At 52.9% G+C, this 15,288-nt stretch overlaps 2 protein-coding genes across 6 annotated transcripts in view; one reads left to right on the forward strand and one right to left on the reverse strand.

Annotated features, from left to right (window-relative positions):
* AVIL (advillin) overlaps nt 1–4,992 on the forward strand; it is a 20,966-nt gene extending 15,974 nt beyond the window's left edge. The window contains exons 16-19 of one of the 3 annotated variants that reach the window (XR_012642834.1): nt 182–370; nt 1,135–1,297; nt 1,890–1,958; nt 3,190–3,259. Coding sequence is in view for 2 of the 3 variants with exons in the window: in XM_074980443.1 (XP_074836544.1) it covers nt 182–370; nt 1,890–1,958; nt 3,190–3,321; nt 4,355–4,468 (504 nt within the window). In the remaining variant the exon portion in view is untranslated. Of the gene's footprint in view, nt 1–181; nt 371–1,134; nt 1,779–1,889; nt 1,959–3,189; nt 3,322–4,354 lie in introns of those variants that run through there. The other 2 variants (XM_074980443.1, XM_074980444.1) reach the window with 2 other exon arrangements.
* TSFM (Ts translation elongation factor, mitochondrial) overlaps nt 1–15,028 on the reverse strand; it is a 15,683-nt gene extending 655 nt beyond the window's left edge. The window contains exons 1-7 of one of the 3 annotated variants that reach the window (XM_074980446.1): nt 14,900–15,028; nt 14,232–14,381; nt 10,871–10,999; nt 10,236–10,358; nt 8,725–8,809; nt 7,107–7,843; nt 4,361–4,441 (exon numbers count right to left, since the gene is read on the reverse strand). In XM_074980446.1, the coding sequence (XP_074836547.1) occupies nt 7,425–7,843; nt 8,725–8,809; nt 10,236–10,358; nt 10,871–10,999; nt 14,232–14,381; nt 14,900–14,962 (969 nt within the window). In that variant the 5' untranslated portion in view covers nt 14,963–15,028 and the 3' untranslated portion in view covers nt 4,361–4,441; nt 7,107–7,424. Of the gene's footprint in view, nt 1–3,851; nt 4,442–7,106; nt 7,844–8,724; nt 8,810–10,235; nt 10,359–10,870; nt 11,000–14,231; nt 14,382–14,899 lie in introns of those variants that run through there. The other 2 variants (XM_074980447.1, XM_074980445.1) reach the window with 2 other exon arrangements.
* Nucleotides 15,029–15,288: the final 260 nt, after the last annotated feature.

Here is a 15,288-nt window from a genome sequence, read left to right on the forward strand (position 1 = left end):
CTAACCCAAGCCCTGGCTGTAGGCTTGCTGCAGGAATCCGGCTGAGGTTTTTTGGCCTCTGTGATGCTGGAAGCCAGCTAGGCTCTTCCAGCCTTCCCTTCCAGCCGTAAGCTGTCAGCTAGTCCCGGGAAAAGGACTGGAGTTTTGCCTTCTGTTGCCCAATGAGAATTTTCCCTGGCAGGTCTTCTTGTGGCTGGGGAAGGACGCCAATGCTACGGAGAAAGAAGCAGCGCTGGCCACTGCGCTGGAATATCTCCGCACTCACCCGAGCGGGCGAGAAACCGACACGCCCATCTTGGTGGTCAAGCAGGGCTTTGAGCCACCCAACTTCACCGGCTGGTTCGGAGCCTGGGACCCACACAAATGGAGCGTGAGTATGAACAAGGTGGGAAACAGGGTCTGGGTTTTAATATGCTCAGCTGCTGCTCTGGATTATAAAGCACGGTCCAGTGGTATCTCCCTCTACCAACGTTTGGGTGGGGAAATGAAGCAGCTCCTCAGCCCAGCAGGGCACAGCGAGGGCTTTTGGGGGGATCTTGATATCATGGAGGAGACTGTTGAAGGCACAGAGGGGTGTCACCTCCCCACTATCCGTTGACTTTTCCAGCTGGCTGAGGGCTGAGCGGCCCTTGGGCCGGTCTCTGTATGCAAGTCCTTAATTTCGTCTCTCCTCTGGCTTGTGTGGCAGGAGAAAATGGGGACAGAGCAAGGGATAAAGTTGGATCAGAAACCAGGTCACCAGTTCCCAGCACGTGGCCAAGCAGCGGGCGTTGTAAACATCTGGGAGCCAAGGGAGGGGCCATCCCTGCAGCTTGGGACACGATCCCGAGGAGCAGCACCTCTGAAAAGATTTGGGGGAAAGGAGGGGCATGATAGAGCTGCAGACGAACTCCCAGTGGGATGCTGTGGCCGAAAGCGCTAATGGAATGCTGGCTGCATAACCAGGCGTATCTCAATAGGAGCAGAGAGGCTGTTTTACCTCCGTATTTGGCCCTGGAATCTTCCCCCACCCCTCCCGGTGCCCACAGATCAAGGCAGCTGTTGAGAAAGCGGCAGGGTTCAGGGCACAGCCATGAGAATTAGAAAAACCTGCCTCATGGCAACAGGCTCAAAGGCCTCCATCTATCTTGGCAGAGAGCCTGCAAAGGGCTGACTCGATTAGCCTATGAACACCTACACAGGGAGCAAATACTGAACAGGCAAGAGCCCTTCCAAAGCCGAGAGGTCTAACGCGATCCGTTGGCTGGGAGCTGAAGCTAGATACCTTCAGACTGCAACTCGGGCGTGAACTTTGAATGTGAGCCATAATTAACCGCCGGAGCCCTTCCCCCTGGGTCCTGGTGGAGTCTCTAAGTGTGAATTAATTAAAAATGGTCAGTGATGGACGTTCTCAGTGAGTTGCTCTTGGAATTACTTGTGGGTAGTTCTACACGTCAGACTAGCTGATCACTGAGATCCCTTGAGGCTTTGGAGTGCAGGTGACCAGAGTTTCCAGGGTCCCAGCAGGACGATGGATGTTGTAGGACCATAGAGCTCTAGCCACAGAGGTTACCAGCAACTGGGAGCTTGGCTGGGCTGGTGGCAGGCAGTCCCACCAGCCCAGGGCGGGGAGCCCCTGCCGGCAGACCAGAGGGCAGAGCTGCCAGAGCGCCCTGCTGGCTGGAGCGGGGGTGGCCCGGATTGGCCTGAGCTCCTGTGGTCTGGCAAACTCCCTCCTTCGGGACTGCTCAGGTCCCGAGGGTGCCTCCAACCTGTAAGACCTGGGCCATCCTGCACCTCCTTGGGGCACCTCCCCTTGAATGGGGCAGGACTGCCCCTGCCCTGCTGTTCCCATAACCCGGCTAACGCGCGAGCTGCGTGCTTCTCAGCTTTCCGTATCCTTCTTCCAGGACGGGAAGACTTACGAGCAGCTGAAACAGGAGCTGGGAGCCGCTTGTGCCGTTGCCAGGATCACAGCCGTGAGTTGCCAGTGGGGGAGACACCCAGAACCTGGTGGGATTCAGCTCAGGTGGCCAAAGATGGGGTTGGATCCCAGGAAGCAAACTGCCCCCATCTCTCCCCAGGCTGCAGAGCTTGGCGGGGGTGCATCACTTCCTGCCTGGTCGGTGGGCATCAGCAAACCCCTGAATGGGTCTTGCACGGCCCCCTTTGTGCACTGTTCAGCAGAGTCTGCCTGCAGCCTGGATACAAGTGCTACTGCTCCCACCCACTGGTTCTCTCCTGCCATTCTCATTCGAGACCTTGTGCTGCGCAGCCATCCAGCCGGCTGACATGCAGAGCACCTGCCTCTCCTTTTACCCTCTCCGGACATCTACAGATCAGCCCCTAAGTGACCAGGCTCAATCACCTGGGCTCAGAGTGCTGACGAAACACTCTACACTTAGCACTCCAACCAGAGCAGGGGGTGGGGAACTGCCTGTGGGCTGGATCTGGCCCCCAAGGCCCAGGGCTCTGCCTGGCGGGGGGAAGCGGCCGTGCTTGCCACCACTTCCCTGGGAGGCTTTCTGCCTGCTGCTTTTATCGGCCAGAATTGCAGCCAATAGGGGCAGTGGGGAGGGCATGGAAATCTGCCCCTAGCCTGCTCTTGCACCCTCCCTCCTGCCTAGACCACCCCCCGCAAGCCTGCTTCCTGGTGGCCCCTTTCACACTGAACCCCCTCATTTTTGGCTCCACACCAGAGCCAAAAATCTACTAGCCCCGGCCCCCGTAGGCTCTGGGGCTGGTGTGTGAGGGGAGTGTCTTTTCCGCTGTGCTTTTTTCACTCGGTAAGGTGAGGGAGGGCTTTGGTATTTTTCTTCTGAGTTGCGTGGCCCTGACTGATTTGTCTGTGGGTTCCTGGCTCCCAACCCAAAAAAGGTTCCTTGCCCCTGAGCTGGAGGGAGCCCTCTGCAAATGGCACATGTAGGAATGTCAGCAAAATGCAGCCACGTCTGGGCTAGAACGCGACAGCTCTTAACAGCGCACTGTTCTGAGCCGGGGTGATGTAGGATCTTACAGAGGGGAAATGGAAAGGGACCCAGCTGGGAGGCTGAAGGTAATTAAAGGGCCCCTTGCACAATGGACATTTTCTGCCCCCCAGCGGCTCTTACACACACTAACTTAGCAGCAGAGCGAGTGTCACGCGTCTCCTGAGCTAGCCAAGTGGTTTCTGACGTACCCTGGGGTGTCTCTCCTTCCTGTGCTGCTTAGGATCTGGCTGGAACAGCTCCCTCCCCTGCCCCTCGGGCCCAGAGTGGTGGTGCAGCTCAGTCCTACCCTCTAGCAGTGCTCACAAGCCAGAAGGAAGACCTGCCTGAGGATGTAGACCCTACCAGGAAAGAGGTGAGTTCTGGGGGACCAGGTGCTTGGGCCCAGATCCGGGGGGGGTGGATTTAACACCCAAACTCCCACTGATTCCAAGAGGCACCTAAACCGCTCTGAGAACCCCGCCCTGGCTTTGCCCCAGTAGAAGAGTTCTGAAAAACTTCCCGGCCTCCAGCAGATCCCTTGAGGAGAAGCTCATTGGTCAGGTCTAGAGTAGGGTTGTGGGTATCTGTGACTGCTTCTGTCCTATCCCATGTGCCAGCTCTTCCTACCACTTGGGGCTGGGCTGTGCTATGTGTGATGAAGGGCGCTACGGATTTTATTCCCCTGTGGTGCCTCAGTTTCCCTAGGCACAGCAGCAGTGCACAGCGGGGAGGGGAGTTGTCATGGGACGACTTCTCACCCTTAGGCAATGGCCCTTCCTGCTCTTTTAACCCTGGCGACCAGCTGACTTGCCTTTCTTCCCCAGAAAACAGGACAAAGGTGGAGGAGGGACCTGTCTGGTTTGAATGGGAACGGGCTGTGGGGGTGGGGCAGTCTGGGCTGGCTGGAGGGGGGGGAAGCGGGGCCAGGACCCTGCCTGGGGACCCCTCTGGGCCCCTCTCCCCAAGATGGATGGTGCTGACAAGGCTGTTCGATGCTGTGTCCCAGTTGCCTGCGAACCTGTCTGTTCCCTCTGCCGAGTCCCGTCTGCCTATGGCGGGGGGGGGGGGGTAACACTTGGGGACCCCTCCCCCACCCCATGACACTAAGGCTCTAATGAACTCAATTTGTCTCCTCTTAAATATAGCCAGCAGTCCCGGCTTCTCTGCGTACTGGTAACAGCTGGCACTTTCGGGGCCAGCTCAGGCATCACGCCAAAGCCGCTCGGAGGCCCTGTCCTGTCCCCAAACCCCGTTGGGTGTACAGAAAGGCGACAGGGACACCCAGCCTCCATCCCCACCTCGCTGCACCCTAGACCCTAGCCCAGTTCCAAATCGCTCCCAAGACCACCTCACTGTCCCCACCCCCGCCTCTGGTCACCTCTCCAGCCTTGTTTTTCCCCTGCCAGAATTACCTCTCCGAAAGCGACTTTGTGGCTGTGTTTGGAATCAGGCGAGAGGAATTTGCTGCTCTGCCCAGCTGGAAGCAGATCAACCTGAAGAAAGACAAAGGGCTCTTCTAAGGAAGAGACTGGAGCGCCCAGACAACGGGGGACAACGGCAGAGCCCCACCGAGTGGGGCAGGCTCTGATTCACTGGGCCTGAGCGTGGTATAGCCCAGAAATACTAAGGGGCAGAGGCAGAGGGTTATTCTCGCAAAAGTATTCAATCAGCTGATATTTTAGCTTTTTCTGCACAGCGATGGTAATTTCCTTTGTGGCCGCTGAGAAGCGGCCAAGGGCTGGGCATGCTGACTGCATTTCAGCTTCACTCATCTAGCCCAGCGCAGGAGGCCGGGCAACAAAATACCGAGTATCGCTAGCTACAGCTTCCAGTCTTCCACCATTAGCTCAAACCCTCAGTGCTAGGGGCAGGACCACAGCGCCTGCCAGGGTGTGCTGCTGGGTAACGTCCTCTCTCAAGGAACAGCTGACGCAGCAGATACTAGATTACTAACAGCAGACAGTGCGCCTCTAGCAAAGCTTCTGCCTGCTGTAACCTCCCTGCTGGGGGCATTTTTTTTTTAAATAAAGGTGTATTATAGGAACCAGAGGCTGGGCTTTAATGCTTCATACCCAACAATCTGTGCCAGCTACAGGCATCAGCATGGTAACAGTTGCCTAAATCCCTTGGACCCAGGAGGTTCTCTCCTAGGCCCTTCCAAAAAGTTCTTTACCCCCACCTTGCAGCGGTCTTGCCCCTCCACCTGTGCTCACGGTCTTAAACAGAACGAAAACCTGGGAACCCCACCCTCCTGCTAGACCTCAGCTGCTGTGAACAGGAGGGCCAACAGATTTGCCAGGCCCTTGGGCAAAGCACTCTCCTGGAATGGGCAGGGACAGGGCAACCAGCCCTCAGCACAGCTGATGCTCTGTCTGAATCAGCAGGCCCTGGAGCTGTGGGCCTGGCCAGGCATTTAACTGAGTCGCTTGGGTACAGGAACCAAATTTTAAGCACCCCAAGGCCAAGAAGTGTCACAGCTGCAGGCGGTAACAGCTCAGACTCCCTCTGAGGGGGTGTGTGAAAATGCACCCCCCCCCACCCCATGCAATGCAGCTGGGTCCAGGAGTGGGGCTCACCCGGTAGCACAGGCACCGGGGGGCGGGGGGCAGAAACAAATCCCTGCATGCCAGGCGCATGGCCCCTTTAGCACATATTGGAGCCCGTGGAAGAGGACAGTGGGGTCCCCCGAGTAGAGGCCAAACCCACTCTGCTGTTTGGGCTGGACCCAAGGCAGAAACTCCTCCGGGTGGCTCACCAAGGACTGAGGGGGTGCGGGGGGGGGGTCTGTTCCTAGCAGGCAGCACAGATGGCTCTGGGCCACCACAGCTGCTGAAGAATGAGTCTGTGCCTCTTGTGGCATCATTCAGTTTCTGGTGGGACAGTGCACACCCCGTGGCAGGAACTGTTCTTCAGGTGAGTCCAGCAACATCCAGCAACACCCAGCCCCTGGGGTGAGAGAAGCCCAGCGCTGCAGGCTGGCTGCCCTATTACCCGGCAGAGGAGAGGTGGGTGGAGGGAACTTTAAGAGCAGCAGAGTTTGGGATTAGCAGACAGCTGTGGCTCTAACTGCTTAGGGAGGCTGCAGAATCTCCATCACTGGCGATATTTAAGAACAGATTTGGATAAATATCTAAGCGGGATGATTTACATGGGGGTCAGCAACGTTTCCGAGGCAGTGCGCCTGCATTTGACCTCTTCCTACAGTCTGCCTGCTAGTGATTCTTTCTGAAGTCACTAATTGTCCTACCTGCAACAGCTTCATTGATAACTAAACTAAGATGCAACGGGTTGCGGTTGGTAGCATGAGCTGGCCTTTTCTTAACCCACTGGCTGCATGGGGAAGGAGGAGCGGGGCTGAGCACCCACCTGGTGTGCCATTCTTGGCACCAGTGCCGGGGGTTGCTGACCAGATGTTGATGGTGCTTGGTCCTGGTGCAAGGGCAGGGAATTTCATGACCTCTTGAGGTCCCTTCAAGGAGGGGGCAGTAACTTTTACGGGGGTGGAATCCAAGAATTTTGGTACATGGTCACAGGCTGTATTTTCTATTATATTAATGGAGGAGGTGGGGTCTGGAATGCAGTTTCGGTGGGGGAGGAAGTCTGGGGCCGAGGTGGGGAGGCGCGAGGGGCAGATTTTGTTCTTAACCAGGAGGCGATTACCCTGGGCAGCTGGCAGGGCAGGCAGGCACTCAATGCAGACCCTCTGCGTGCTAAGGCATCCGCAGGCCCCTCAAAGCTGCTGGATGCTGCAGGCATGTCTCAGCGTGCCCTGGGGAAGGAGGAATGCAGCATGTCCCTGCAGGCTCTCAATGCCAGCAAGCAGCACCGCCAAAGTTCCCATGGGCCAGTTTCCAGTCCCTGGGAGCTGCTGTGCAGATGGTGTTGGGGGCCAGGGCACTGTGTTAAGACCTGCTCCCCCTTCGCCCCAAGGGGAGCACACACATGTGCCAGCAGGCTCTGTCTGTGGTGCTCCTGGGCATGGCGTGGGTAGGGATGGCCAAGTGTCCTACAGGCCATTTTCCTCTGTCCTGAGCCTGCTGAGTCACGGCAAGCTGCAGGAAATTGCTTGGCAGGCTGGAAGTTGGAATTTCTAGCAATTCTCAGAACTTCCCAGGTTCTCTGTTCTGACCCCACTCTGCATATTGCTTGAGTCATTACCTTAGACCCAACTCTGCCCAGCTGCCTGCCCTAGAATCAGACGGGCCAAGTGATGTTATACAAAAGCCCATAGAGTGTAATTAGTTGGTTGCTCAGGAGCCAGAGGTTGGATAGCACAGAACAGTTATCAAGGTCTCTCAATGCTCTGCAAAAACAAAAAAAAGTTATCTGTACTAAATGTCCAGAACATGTAAGATTAATTCACTATTGATCCCATCTCATCATTTCCATACTGATCAAATACGTAAAGTACCCAGGCCACAGCCACAGCCCTGAGCTTAGAAACAGATTTCCTTCATGGGGGAGCCGTTGCTTCGTCTACTCTGTTTCTGGTAGCTCTGTGTCCTCGCCGCACTCGAACCGCACAAAGTCCAGCACAGACACGCCTTGGGGCTGCACATACTGGCCCAGGGTAATGCTGGGGTCCAGCAGGAAAGGCTGGGCGAGCATTTTGGTTTCCGCCTCGCCGCCAGGCTCGTCCTCCAGAGATCCCACCGAGAGAGGGGCCATGCCCACCACGTGCTGACCCAGCCTCCGGCCCAGATCAGCGAGGCTGGACTTTTGGCTCTGCTCCAACGCTTGGCAGATCACTAAGGCACCGTACTTGCCCAGTGCCACGTTAGCAGGGGAGAGGTTATCGGCTGGGAGGACCCCGTGGATGTACGAGCCAATGAAGTGGTTCGCTGGCACGGCCACGCAGGCAGCCCGCTTGAGAGCCATGTTCTCCCCCAGTTTGCCTTTAAAAAGCCAAAGAAACAGGTCTTAGCCCTCTTAAAGAGACAGATCCAGGCTGATGCTCTCAGGAAGGCCCATCTGCTGCAGCTCTCTGCCCACAACCCCACCTTTAGGAGGTCGGTGTCCTTGGTAGTTTTGAAGCTCAAGGACTGGAGAGCTGTCTCACAATACACGTATTAGGATGTAAAATCCTGCTTAATTAGTTAACCGGTTCACATTAAGTTTAACTAGCTAACCTATTAAATGGGAGGAGAGTAGCCAGGGGAGCTAGTACCGGTGCCCCCACACCCCCTCTTCCCTTCGGCCACGGATAGGGGCTGCTCTGGCCAGCCTGGAGCACCCTCTTGCCTGTGGTGGGCCCCATGGAGGTGGAGCAGTCTCCTGTCGGTGGCAGACAGGCAAGGGGCAGCTGCAGTCCCCACGGGGTAACCGTTAACATCCTAAATAGGCATTAAACCTGGTCTCTCAATATCTGAACCACTGGCATATATTTAAAAACAAACCCCTTTCCTGTAAGAAGCAGCTTGACGAGCTCATTACTGATTGGAAAGGTCAGGCTGTTGCCCTGTACTGTAATTCTCAGGGCCTGCCCCATATCAGAAAACACCCCATAACAGTACTAAGCTCAGCCTGCTTGCGGGGAGTTGTAGGACAGTGCAAAGAACTCAGATTTAACAGCCCGCAGGTGAGCCCACATCATCCCCAGTGCTGTCGGAGAGGGCCCCGATGCAAGCAGTTTCCCTGAGGCTGGATGCAGAATGAAAGGCGGAATCCTCCCAGTGGAAGGGGCTTCCCAGTAAATCCAGCACAAGACCCATGAAAACCACACGGTCACCCCCTTGATTTCTATCTGCCAGGCAGCAGCTGGTCCTAGAGAGCTCACCTATTGCTAGAGCTAGCTGGTCACTGAGCAAAGATCCAGTCGGCCCCGTCCGCAGTTGAGAAAGCTCAGCTGCCTTCATGAAGCGCTGAAAGAGAGAGGAGAGGAGATAGCTCTGCAAGCCACCTGACAGCGCCCACCTAGCAACTATTAACAGATGCCTCCCCCCAGCACAGCCAGCCGCTCTCCTACACCATAAACATCTATACATCGGAGATTACTCCAAACTTCCTCCAACACGAAGCTCACCTCTGCTAATTCACATGAAGATATTGAGGTGAGACAGATACTTTATTGGGCTATATCCCAGCACCGGGGCTTGGCCCATGCTCGAGAACAGGAAAGACACCCTAGACCAGCAACAATTCCACTTCAGCGAGACGCATTTGACAACAGCGCAAGGGGTAAGCGCTTTGCCAACAGGTGTGAAACACTATACTCTGGTTGTGCAGCAAATACCCAGTAAAGACAAGGACGGCCAAGCGATAAACAGCTGGGAGACTGACACTCCTGCTCTGCCACAGACAATCCTGGATGACTTCAGGTGAGTTCCTTACACTATGTCTACACTTAACATGCCACAGATGTAGTGCTTCAGCACAGACCGCTCGTATACAGAGGGGAGGGGCCTTCTCCCCTCACTAGTACAGCTCCCTTCCTGAAAGGGAGAAGAAACGTTTGGCCGACCGAATGCATTACAAAGGGTCTTGGGTCAGCTTAACAACGTCGCTCAGGGGTGTGGATTTTTCCCACCCCTGAATTAAGTAGCTGGGTCTATTTAAATTTCTAGGGTAGCCTAGTCCTAAGGCTACATCCAAACTTTTGCTGACCTGGCTATGTCGGTTAAGTGTGTGCTTGGGCGTGGGGACGACACTAATCACATCCCCTAGCTCCGCAGCATCCAATGTTTACCTCGCCACATGTGGAGACCAGGGCACCGTGGTGGAGTGATTCCAACTCTGAAGCCACATGTAGCTCCTGGAGCCTTTAAATGTGGCTCCTCCTAGAGCCGCCCACAGGAGTGTTATCCACCCACGTGCCCCACGGCTTGGTGGAGGTAGTGTGTGGCGGCATTGTCGCCGATGGCAGCAGCCCCAGCTTCTCAGTAGCCCTAGCCCCTCCAGCTCTGGTGGCTTCGGTGAGTCACTGGCATAGATATTGAATGCGGGGGCTGGGACTGCCTGGTTCTGGGAGAAAGTACTATTTAGAGCTGGGGCTGGGGAGGGGAGGAGACAAGGGAGCCTGGCTCTGGGGGAGAAGGAAGGCAGCTGACACAAAGTCCCAGGTGTAAATACAACCGTGTTGTTAGAAAAATGTTTGTCAGTTGATGGTGAGTCTCCACTAGAGGGCTCTGCTGGAATAGCTATATTCACACAGCTGGGTAGACAAGGTCAATAGTTAATATATTTTCTGTGTCGGTAGATTACGGGTTGTTAGAAGGAAAAATAAATGTACGACTGAGATGGCTGGGCATGGGGAGAGTTATGAGGACCTTAGACAGCGCTCTCTCTCACCTTGCTATATGTCGTTAATTGGTTCTTAGTATCTTGATAGTGGAACATTGTCCCTGTTGCTGCTTGTTGAACTAACTGTTGAAACTTGACATTTCGGGCAACAAAGTCAGTCTCACAATTCACCTGGGAGAGAGAAACAGCGGTTAGTTCAGAAATCAGCCTGAGAAGTGCAATTCCACTAATCAGAGATGCTGTCAGGGAAGTCAGCAAACCAATGGGACAGAAATAAGCACCCCCGGTTTTCAGAACAGGATAGACAGAGGGTTTGTTCTTGTTTCTGCAGGTAAAAGGAATCCATTTAATGTTCTAAACTCTCACCTGAAAGATGTGAAATTATGCACACAGCCTGGCTCGAGGAATAGGGGAAGCCAGCAAGTTAAGAAACCACTCCATCACATAAGCAGGGTGCCCTGCAAGCTGAGCACTAGTGTGGCTGCAAAAGTGTGAGATTCAAATACCACACAGCCAATTAGCAGCGCGCTCCCAGCTGGGAATGTGTTTCTACTCAGGGTGCACACCTGCATATGCCTCGGTGCACACAAAATTTATTCTGCACGTAGATAATAAAAAACGAGAGGGAACCCTGGCCATGAGCCCAGGGAGAACATCTCACTCTGGCATGTGCAGGAGCTTACCTCCACCATCACAGCTGCATTCCCCTCCTGCAGCAGCCCAATAAGGCCTTCTTTTGTCTTCCTGCCCTGTAGTTTGGAAGCTTTGCTCCATCCCTCCTTCTGGGCCTGCTCATGCAGCCAAGCTTCAGCCTTTGAAGAAGACAAAGCCAAGAAGGTAAACCAAACAAATGCCAGTTTAAAAACCAAACTTGCCGATTATGTTTTGTAACACAAAGGGAAAAAGTAGCCTTGGGGAAATACCAATAATCAGACCATATCTGATTGGTTGCAAAAAATGCAAGAAACCCACAGTGACACTGACCAACTGTGTGGTGCCTTCACATTTGGGATAATGATTTGCAGTGTTGGTGGGAGCCATGTTGGTCTCCAAATATGAAAAAGATGAGACTGGTGAGGTAATATCTTTTATTGGACCAACTTTTGGTGATGGAAGACACAGACTTCTGAGCTACACAGAGCTGCCCTTTGGGTCTGGGGTAGAAAACAGAGCATTTGAGCTAAACAAGTGGGGACAGATGGAGTAATGCATACTGGAGGAGGTCTCTTGAAATGGTAGGTAATGGAGGATTGGATTCTTCTGCATATAGGATTTTAAGAGGGCAGTTAGAGGTAGCCAGCAGCAAGGTGTGTTATAAATGGTTGCAATGACCTCTAAAACAAGCAGCCCTGGTAAATCCCTGATTTCTGGTGTTCAGCGGTTATAAGTTTAAGTTCCCAGGCTTGCCTTTTCAAGGTGGCGTGGAGTTTTCTCAAGGACACTACTGAAAGACTAAAACACGGACATATACGCAGATCTCATAGAGCTGGAAGGGACCTTGAGAGGTCAGAGTCAAGTCTCCTGAACTCACAGTAGGACTTATCACCATCCCTGAGAGATTTATTTATTTATTTAGTTAAATCTAACCGTCCCAGACCCTTGAAAGGCCCCCTCAAGGACTGAATTCACAACCCCGGGTTTACAAGGCCAATGCTGAGGTACAGAATAATTGGTTTGTGAGAAGCGTTCACCTGCAGCAGATATGGTGGTTCTGTCCTCTACTACTTCTCTGGATGAGTTAATTCAGGAGCTAAGTTACTTGTTAGTGGGGTATTTGATGCACTGGATGAGGTACAGCACATGGGGCAACAGGCCTGTGCAGGATCAACGACTCTTCAAAGATTTGTTGGCCGGTGCTGATCACTGCAGCAGCAGCGGTATCTCTAAGTTTTGCATGTTATTCTGGCAGAGTCTGGTACTGCTTCAAGCTGGTATGTCCTGACCTGTGGGATGCAAGCTCCTGCTGATGAAGAGTTGGACAAGGTTGGGGGATTGCTCAAAGGGCAAAAGAGGGAGTTCAGGAAATTTCTTTCAGGATGTGGTCCTCATCCGGTATGGGTCATACTTATTTGAGGACATTTGGTAGAGATTCTAGTGTGGGGTGGTAGGTAACAAGGAGTGTGAGGTGAGCAGCTTGCAACTTTAAGCATGTTTAGGTGTCTATTCCCGACTTTCTTTGGAGCAAATTCCAAGGTGGCTGAGTGCCTGGCTGTAGAAAACGGAGCTTTTGGGTGTGTCTGGGTAGCTTTGGACCTCTAGAGGCAAGAGTTGTGATCAATGGCTTCTTGTATACAATTGTTTGTACAGTTTTCATGTTGAAGCTGATTGTCGTGTCCAGGAAGCTGGGGTTGGCGTGAGAGTTTGATGAATGGCTGGCAGTTAGGGAAACTGAGGGAATTTGAAGCTTTTACCCAGTGAAAATATCATTGAAGTATGTCAGGTAAATTGTTAGTTTTGTGGTGCATTTTTTCAGAAGCTTTTCCTCACAGGGGTCCATGAAGAGACTGGTACTGTGGGGAGCCCCCGAGTTCCCCTGCTTGGGGAAAGTGTTTGTTACGGACATCCTTAGTAGGGTGACAATGACATGGATGAGTTTAGCAGTGTGCTTGGGGTGGATTTCCAAACATTGTGTGTTATCTTGTATTGAGCAATGTTTGTCAAACTAATTTGGCCATGGTAACAGAGAGGGAGCCGTGCTAGTCTATATACTATCAAAACAAAAAAGCAGTCAAGTAGCACTTTAAAGACTAACAAAATAATTTATTAGGTGAGTTTTCGTGGGACAGACCCACTTCTTCAGATCATAGCCATTTGGCCATGGAACACTTGTGTGCTTGGAATATATTGATGGAATACAAATGTGCTGATCCAGGGCTGGAAAGGTTTCAGACGGAAAAATTGCAGCACATAATGCTCAAAAGTTGATTTAAAAGAGTTAGTTTTTTTAGGTGTCTTATTTCACAGAGAACAAAAAATAAGAGTATATCATCTGAATGAACAACTAATGTCCTTCTGATAGGAGGATAGTTAGCAACCCTATAATTAAGTATAAATATGAAAAATTAAGTGCAAACCCAAAACAGCAATATAACAGCCAAAAGAAGGATGCGTATGTTGTTGTTTTGTACAAAACCAGAAAGGACAATATTGTTTAAGAAGAACTGTCCTTCCTTAAAGCTTAAACTTTATGAAAAAAATGCAAAACAGATTAGGTACGGAAAATTTTAAAATGTTGTGTTTTTATAAATTTTTTTTTTTTTTTTTTTTTTTTTTACAGTAAACTACAGGAAAATAAAAGTAAGTAACTTTTGACAGTGTTTTAATGGGAAGAGTGTTTGTGCATCTCTGTTTTAGCATAGTTATGTAACTTGTGCTATTATGACTGCGTTGTAAGTATTAATATACCTACAGTCTAAATGCTATTCAAATACCTGAGTATTTTTGATACATGCTAATTTCTATTTTAGAAGGAAGAATATCCCTAGCATTTTTTTTTTTTTTTGAACGGAACACCTATTCATATTGCACGGAACACAGTTTGGAAAATGCTGTATTAGAGACGACATCGATGTCCTCTTGAGGTCCCTTACAGTTCTCAAATGTACCTGTGTGTGTGTTTATGTTTTTGACTGTCTGCCGCTGATCTGCTGATGCCTTGAAAGCAGGAAGCCCAATTTCCCATAGATTTTTTGTTGTCAATATGCACCACTATAGAGATTATATTGTCTGCGCTCAAAAACTCAATTCTCTGATGACCAACACCCCTCGGAAAAAACCCCACATAGGTACAACAAACACACTCAAACCCTTTGCCTTGGTCTCCATCTCCTTTAGTTTGGTCTGAGGGAAGCAAGAGGAACCACTCAGTTTTAAATATATCCTTCCTGTTGTTTTATCCACCTGACTGCAATCCCCCCACCCTTCTCCTTCCCAAGAGGAGTTCCAATCCCAACCCATTCAGGCTGACATTGTGAAACAAGCCCAAGTGAAATTCATTCACTTAAATTCATTGCAATGCCAGGGTGAAATTCCAGCAGTTCCCACCTGTTTGGAGTCACCACAGAACTTCTCTAAGGCTTTCTTACAATTTACGAAGGAATAACCGGTTTTCTTCCTGAGCTTCACCAGCAGCTCCTTATCCCCTGCGAAGGTGGGGAGGCCAGCGTGAAAGAGAAGTTGCTGGGAAACAACCTGCTGGAGAAGAGAAAACAGTTGAAGTCACATGAAAGAGAGGCCCTGGGTGAGCTCAAGACAGGGGCAAGGAACAGCCTCCAGCAGGGCATGAGTGGGCTGGATGCACTCAACCCCCTGCCCTGCAGCATGGCACAGCAGTAACCTAAGGATCCTCCCCCACCCCCAGTGCTCCCAAGGGATTCAGGCGCCTCACTACCTCCCACCCACCACGCTGCGGGTTCATGCACAGGGTCGGTCCCCGGGGGGGCGGGGGGGAGCTGCCTGTCTCAGCACCAACCGAGCTCAGCCCTTACTGCCCCCCGCCCCCTGTTCCCAGGGGTTTCAGGCGCCTGCCTCCCACCCTGCTGGGGGTTTAGGCACAGGCTGAGCAGCGGGGTGGGGTCACCGCGCCCCACGGGCAGAAGGGAGCCCTCCCCGCCCCCCAAGTTCGGAAGCGGGGTCTGAGGAAGGAACCCCAAGCGTCCTGCCCCGCCAGAAGCCAGCTTAGGCCGGAGGGGGAGGGGCCCCAGCCCCCTCACCGGCCGCGACCGGGCCCCCCCGCGCAGGGGGCCGCAAACGCCGCTCAGCGCCGCCCGCTGCATGCCGCTGCCCCCGGGGCCGGCCGCCGCGTCGCGCACTTAATGCGTCACGCCGCGCGCCGCGTGCGCAACAGCTACCACTCCTCGCCCCCGCCTCCCTGCAGTGCCGGCCTATCACGTCGGCGCCGTGACCCCTGGCGGAGGTGATGGGACGATAGCACAGGGTGACATCAGCCAATGGCAGGGAAGCGGGGGAAACGAACAGCCGTTTTATTGGCTGATAGAGCAGTGAGGGCGGGACCAAACCGTCTTTCTTCACCTGGCCCCAGCAGCCCCAGCCCAGTCTTGTGACTGTAGGTTACCAGGGCGCCCCGGGGGGGCGGGTGGAG

This window comes from Carettochelys insculpta, chromosome 29 (genome assembly GCF_033958435.1).
Source record: "Carettochelys insculpta isolate YL-2023 chromosome 29, ASM3395843v1, whole genome shotgun sequence".
Taxonomy (NCBI): Eukaryota; Metazoa; Chordata; order Testudines; family Carettochelyidae; genus Carettochelys; species Carettochelys insculpta.